We start from the raw sequence: 6,999 nt of genomic DNA, 5'->3' as shown, positions 1-6,999 counted from the left end.
TAATAAATAATAATAATTAATGATAATGATCAATTGTACTTTTTTGTTACCCGTGGGAGAATTTGGAATATAATGATGACATGTATTTTGTACATAAATCCATAGATCTGTAGACAAACACACAGGTTCACTCCAAAGAGGCTATTGCTGGTTACTACTATGCACTGTGCAGCACCTTGGTTTTTTTTTCTAGCTAGGGTTATTTTGTCTTGCTCAAAGGCACTGATGCTGGCTCAGACTTTCCTTGATGGAAATGAAAACGAGTCTTCAGCTTAATAAAATGATAAGTTAATGTCAGCAGCCTATTTTTATCTTAACCAAGCCTACCCTTACTTGGGAAATCCTGTAGGTGAAACAGTATGTGATGCTGGTGACCTGTAGAGCTTTATTTCCCTTGTATTCCATGTGGGTGGTTGGCGGGTGCTCTTGTGGGGCCTGCTCCTTCTTTCCTGTCAAACATCTGTCGTCCTTATCGCCCCTCCTTCTTTTTTGTGTATGTTACTCTCTTGTAACACATAATCTATTCTTCAGCACTTTATGACCTTATTGTGTTGCAAGTGCTGTAAAACTCTTACTAAAACTAAACTGTATGTATTCCGTGTACAGGGAGATTGCGACCATCACCTATCGCAGCGGCCCCGAGTGGAACGAGAGGTTCGGCCGAGAGAGGATCAGCAGCGATCCACCCTCCCTGTGCCCCACGTTTCTCATCGAGTCCTACCTGGAGCACCAGGGAGAGAGCTTCAGCACAAAGTACGACCCGAACTCGCTGCTCTACATGTCAAAGGTGAGCTGCACTCCCCTCCTCCATAGTGTGATCTTGCACTCATGCACAACACATACTCACAATTGTGCACAACACACGCATACACACACACACACACGTGCACACACACACGCACACGCATTCACACACACATACACACACACACACACTCACGCTCACACACACACACACTCACACACACACACACACACACGCACACATATTCTCTGCTATGGACTCGTGTACAAGCTTTTTGTGGTGCAAGAGACATAAATGAGTAATTTGTTTTCTGGTTTGCTGTTGGCTTTTTACTGATGTGTATAGTTGGTCTGTTTTCTAATGTGGTGTTTTTCGTCTTTTTCTTTCCCAGTTTTGCTTTTGTTTTGATATTCACCTGGTGAAATAGGGCAGTTTTGTATTGTTGCCTTGAACTACCTCTCAAGGCTTCCTTGTTCTTTTTATATGCTGACCTCTTGTCTCCTTATTATGTGGTCAGGCTTATCATCCTGTCTCTTCTGCCAGAGTTGGGGTGCCTTTCAGGTAACCTAATCTTCCTTTTCTACTTTTGTTGTATTTTGCAGAAATGGCATACTTGACATGTGAACTTTAAAAAATAAAGCAACCCCAATAATAAACAAACAAAATACAAAAAATAATGTCTTTTCTGTTCATATGTCTTCTATTACAATCCATTTCCTATGTGACAAAATAGAAGCTGTTGGTTGACTTCGACATCAGGATGACCTTGACCTTGGATGTTTTACACATTAAAACAAATTTCTTTCTGTCCCCAGGCAATGGACATGTTTGATATAGGGGAGAACTACGGCTCTCTGGAGGAAGGTCTCGCCAACGTCGCCTGCCCGGTCATGGTCATCGGTGTTCAGACGGACATCCTGTTCCCAATCTGGCAGCAACGACATCTGGCTGAGGCGCTTCAAGCTGCAGGTCTGCTGGGATATTTAAACTTTTTAAACTATTTATATTTATCTATTTATTTTTCACTCCTTTCAGTATCTGATTTTGTCAAAGTTAGAGTCTGGAGGATGAAGAGAAATTATAGTTTACCTGGGTTTGCTTTTTTTTTCTTTTCTTTCTTTTCTTTTTTTTGTTGTTGTCTTGTTAGATTGTGTTGATTTCTGGCAGGAGAGACAAACACAGACAGAATTTTATTTTTTAGCTGAGGTCTGCTGGAAGGGGATTTGTTGTTTAACTTTTAATGTCACAGCAGGAGAGACTGACATAAACCTTATGAAGCTGGTCTGCTGAGTTATTTGTGAAGCGTTCTGACAAAATGAGTTGCTTTTCGGATTTAAGCCTTAAGGAAATAGATACATCACACTTAAGGTGATGTTTTTACAATTTATAAGTAAGAATTAATAAAAGATAGGTTATCGTTAATGAATATAATGGCATCAACGGAAAATCTCAAAATTTGACCCTAATGTTGATTTTTGGCCAATATCCATTTGTTGATTGCGAGAAGTAACTCATTTTGTCAGTATGCCTCTCATTGGGGTTTTTTTGGTTCCCAACCTGCTTTCTGTGTCAGATTTTGTTGTATTTAGAGGGCTGGGGTTTGAGTTTGAGTTATGAGAAGCGCATGGACATAGGACCTACAAGTGACGCGCCCCAAGGTTATTGACTAAGAGGAGGGTTGATGTGGGATCCAGGAGCCATGTCTTCAAAATGACTTAGTGGCCTGTCTTTAGAATAATTGTTAGTGTTTTAATAATGCGTTATACCTCGCACTATGTCCTAAAATGTCCGTCCACAGGCAATGAACAGGTGACATTCTATGAGCTCAACTCTATGTATGGACATGACACCTTCCTCCTGGACCTCAATGGTGTGGGGGCAGCAGTCAAGGTCAGTGTCTGAGTAATCACTCTTTTCCTTTTTTTATTCTTTTGTTTTGTGCAGGTCAGGTGGTGAAATACACACGCTCTCTCATTTGCACTATTTTGCTCTCTCAGCCTCTCTTTCTGTCTCTCAGCCTCTCTCTCTCTCTTTCTCTCTCTCTATCTCTGTCTCTCTCTCTCTATCTCTGTCTCTGTCTCTGTCCCTCTCTGTCTCTGTCTCTCTGACTCTCTCAATCTCCATTGTCTTTCTCTGTTCGTCACCCACAACACACTCACACAGACACACATACACAAGCAGAGAGAGAGACTGCAAGGAAGTGTTAGCCTGTAGCATAAATGTCCTTTCGTTCAGCAAATTATTAGAACGCGTGGAAAGACAGCTAGCAAAATCCTGTTGTCTCATAAAGAGAGGTACACACACATAAGGCCTCAGGACGAGACATCATTCGTACATTCACTCGAACAGGTTGACGACTTTCCCTGAACTCTCACTCATGAACTCACGTACTACACATAACAACACACAAGGTTAGTCGCCACAAGCCTTAAGTTCCTTAACTAAGGAAGCCGAGTACATTTATAGTTAGTCAAAAACTTACAAACAGCAGAAACAAACTCTTCTCATCAGGAATTAATAGCCAGATCGGTGTGTAGACAGCAGTGTCAGTCCAGTTAGATGTGATCTCTAACTATAAAAGCTTTGCAAGTTCAAAGATGAATGGCTGTAGAACCAAGATTGCATTTTCAAAATGTTTACCCAATTTATGGGTGGTTGAAGGGTGCTTTTGTGTGGTTTGCTCCTTTTTGTCTATCAAACATTTATCATCCTTATCTCTCCTCCTTTTTGTCTATCAAACATTTATCATCCTTATCTCTCCTCCTTTTTTTCTATCAAACATTTATCATCCTTATCTCCCCTCCTTTTTTTCTATCAAACATTTATCATCCTTATCTCTCCTCCTTTTTGTCTATCAAACATTTATCACCCTTTTCTCTCCTCCTTTTTGTCTATCAAACATTTATCACCCTTTTCTCTCCTCCTTTTTGTCTATCAAACATTTATCACCCTTATCTCTCCTCCTTTTTGTCTATCAAACATTTATCACCCTTATCTCTCCTCCTTTTTGTCTATCAAACATTTATCACCCTTATCTCTCCTCCTTTTTGTCTATCAAACATTTATCACCCTTATCTCTCCTCCTTTTTGTCTATCAAACATTTATCATCCTTTTCTCTCCTCCTTTTTGTCTATCAAACATTTATCATCCTTATCTCTCCTCCTTTTTGTGTTTTTTTACTTTTTTTAAACACCTGTAATCTTCAGCTTTTATATAGGACCTTATTGTGTTGCAAGTGCTTTAAAACTCTTACTAAAATAAATTACTCAATTCCCAAATGTTCTGTGTCCTGTGATCACGAGACTCCTACTTAAGGAGTAAGCCTACCCATTATACTGACCTCGATTTCTTTGGTTTCAGGGATTCCTGGAAACGGAGCAGAGAGAAACTGGTTGGCTTACAAAGCACAAACTCCGACACCAGGAACGCAAATCATTCTAAAAACGTCTAGAGACTCAAATGTTTGTCAAATCCACTTTCCATCAAAGAAAGTCTTTTGATTAGATGCAATGATGAGGATTGTCACCTAGGGCTGAGTTGAAAAAGTTCCAAAATTTTTTCAAGGTGATTTTATTTCACCGACAGGAACTTGACGGTATGAAAATTAAGAAGCCTATTGACTATTGTATAGAGCCTTCCATTCCATTCACCAGGAAGACCTTTGTCACCTTTGAGGTCCTTGACAATGAGATACTCTAAAATATATATTTTAAAAACTTTTGCTGAGATATGATGCTCACAATGTACCCAAAACAACATGTTTTACATTTTTATAGTAAATGAATTGAAAAGTTGTATATATTCGATGAGTAATTTTTTTCCCCCACTTTTTGATAAATTGATATACCTCAAGTCTATCAAATGAAGAAGAAATTTGTGCAGTACCGGCACATGTCTTTGAGAGGCAGCTTTCACAGTATCTCTTTTAGAAATATCTTTTTGCCTATGACTCTGTGTTTTTCTCTCCAGTAAGAAAAAAAAAAGAAAAGAAGCATAAACAAGATATCTTTTAAACAGCTTTTCTCTTTGATGTTCTTTAAAGTCGCACTGGAAAAGTGGAGAAGACGGAATACCTTTTGCTGCTCTATTACCTTGGCTGGATGTTTTGTTTATTTTTAAATATCTGTCCAATGAAAACCAGGGCTCACATATTTCCACTCTGGGCAAGAGGTGCAGTTCTGATCTAATGAGAAGTGTACAATATGTGTGTGTTATGACACAGTGGAATTGAGTGTTTGTCAATTTTTGGGCTTATGGAATTATTAGCATCATCGTGAAACTTGTTCATTTGTCTTGCTTTTGATGAAGAAAAAAAACCCACCATTGTATCTTGAAGAGAAGTTGAGATATGTGTGATTGAAGTGGGTGGGGATTGCCTGGTGTCAGAGGTAAAATTAGCGAGAAAATGGTTTCCAAAGTTTGGTGACTTCCTAAGCCTAAGTTCCCTTAGAAACTGCTAATTTTATATTTATTGTGTCTTTAATGTATTTCAGTAATATTGACTTAGAAATGTGTACTTTTGAATGGATGGAAAAAGTATTTAGCCAACAACAAATTCTTTGATCCCCTAGAAATTACCCAAGGGGCAGGAAAATGTCTGTTTCTTCAATGTCATTATTTTGACAAGTGCCTGATTTCTCCACAATGTCACTCATCGAATTATTAGAATGCTCAGTGGAGTGTTTGAATATATACAATTTTCTAAAGTGCCATTACACATTGCATGTGATTTTTAATAAATTGTGATGTGTATTCTATGCTGGGTATCACTACGCCACACTGTCCATATCATTTTATTGATGGTATGGTAAGTAGGAGGAGGTTACAGTTTCTTTCTTATCTTTCAGCTAGCATTTTTTCCCCCTGCACATGCTTGTCTTATTGTTCACTAAGCAAATACTGTAGGACTTTGCTGCAGTTACAAATAATATTGTAGGGAAACAAAAGTCTCACTTCTCTAGATGTGTTAAATTGTTATTCCCATACAAGTGGGAAGATGTGTTGTTATTCCCATACAAGTGGGAAGATGTGTTGTTATTCCCATACTAGTGGGAAGATGTGTTGTTATTCCCATACTAGTGGGAAGATGTGTTGTTATTCTCATACTAGTGGGAAGATGTGTTGTTATTCTCATACTAGTGGGAAGATGTGTTGTTATTCTCATACTAGTGGGAAGATGTGTTGTTCTTCCCATACAAGTGGGAAAGTGTAGTGTGAGGAAAGCTTGGTGGATGTATTTTTAAAATAGAGCCATGCCAAAATCTGGCTGAGCCAAGTTGTAAATTGTGCTCCATTCTAAAGTTAACAGTTCTGAGACCCTTTGTTTCATTCCCCAAACGGAAACACTTTTAATGATTTTATTTATCTATTTAAAAAATTATTGTTGACTTAGTTTTTTTAAACCAGTCATTAAAGTATTACAGAGTTTGTAATAAAAAGATCAGAATAATTCAGAACCTAATTGATTTTGATTTTGCTTGTTTTTGGGTTTTTTTTAATAAGCCATTATAGAGCTTGTAAACATTTTAAAATATCAGTACTTGATTGATTTTGCTTTTGCTACCTTGTGGCTTTTGGCTTTTAACATTTTTATCTAATACTAATTTGGGGTAAGTTCGTAGTGAAGCTAACAATGGCAGAGATAGTTCTATTAGTCAATCACGCTGGCTTGTGTTCTTCTGATGCTGCGCAGTCTTACTCGGGATGCTGAGGTTGGAGATGTGCTTTTCACAGCCCAAAAAATTAGCTTGGATTTGAAAAGTCTAATGACTCTACTTTGTCGTAATATTAATATCATTTGTTCATTTCATAATTGCTTCGTTTGGTATGGTTTTGTTTTGTTCAGCTCTCTGTAATTAATTCGTCTGTGGTCCCTAGGCCCCCGCCCCCCACAGAACAAACAAAACCAAATGTGAGGCAGCGTGGTGGAATCAGGCTCTCGTCAATTTTTGGGCATGTAGAGTTATTGGTATCATCTTAGAACTTGTTCACTTGTCTTTATTTGGACGCAAAAAATATCCATTTATCTTGAATACAAGTTGAGATATTTGCAAAAGAAGGAGGTGAGGGTCACCTGTTTTCAGAGGTAAAATTAGTGAGAAAATGGTCGCCAAAAATTAGTTATTTCCTTAGCTTAAGAGTCCGTGGTAACTGAAGATTTACATTTTTTGTGCCTTTAATCAACGCTTTTCAGAAAAATCCACACAGAAACGAGTTCTTTAATGGGCATGAAAGATGTTGTGCCAAAAAACGA

At 38.2% G+C, this 6,999-nt stretch overlaps 1 protein-coding gene across 1 annotated transcript in view; it reads left to right on the top strand.

Annotated features, from left to right (window-relative positions):
• Positions 1 to 4,737, top strand: part of LOC101855996 (serine O-succinyltransferase) — a 24,009-nt gene extending 19,272 nt beyond the window's left edge. Inside the window, exons 10-13 of the mRNA XM_005090887.3 lie at positions 607 to 787; positions 1,561 to 1,714; positions 2,544 to 2,635; positions 4,107 to 4,737. Coding sequence (XP_005090944.1) covers positions 607 to 787; positions 1,561 to 1,714; positions 2,544 to 2,635; positions 4,107 to 4,187 — 508 coding nt within the window. The 3' untranslated portion in view covers positions 4,188 to 4,737. The remainder of the gene's footprint in view (positions 1 to 606; positions 788 to 1,560; positions 1,715 to 2,543; positions 2,636 to 4,106) is intronic.
• The last annotated feature ends 2,262 nt before the right edge of the window (positions 4,738 to 6,999 follow it).

Source organism: Aplysia californica, unplaced genomic scaffold (genome assembly GCF_000002075.1).
Source record: "Aplysia californica isolate F4 #8 unplaced genomic scaffold, AplCal3.0 scaffold00023, whole genome shotgun sequence".
Lineage (NCBI taxonomy): Eukaryota > Metazoa > Mollusca > Gastropoda > Aplysiida > Aplysiidae > Aplysia > Aplysia californica.
This window is presented reverse-complemented; position numbering and strand designations above follow the sequence as displayed.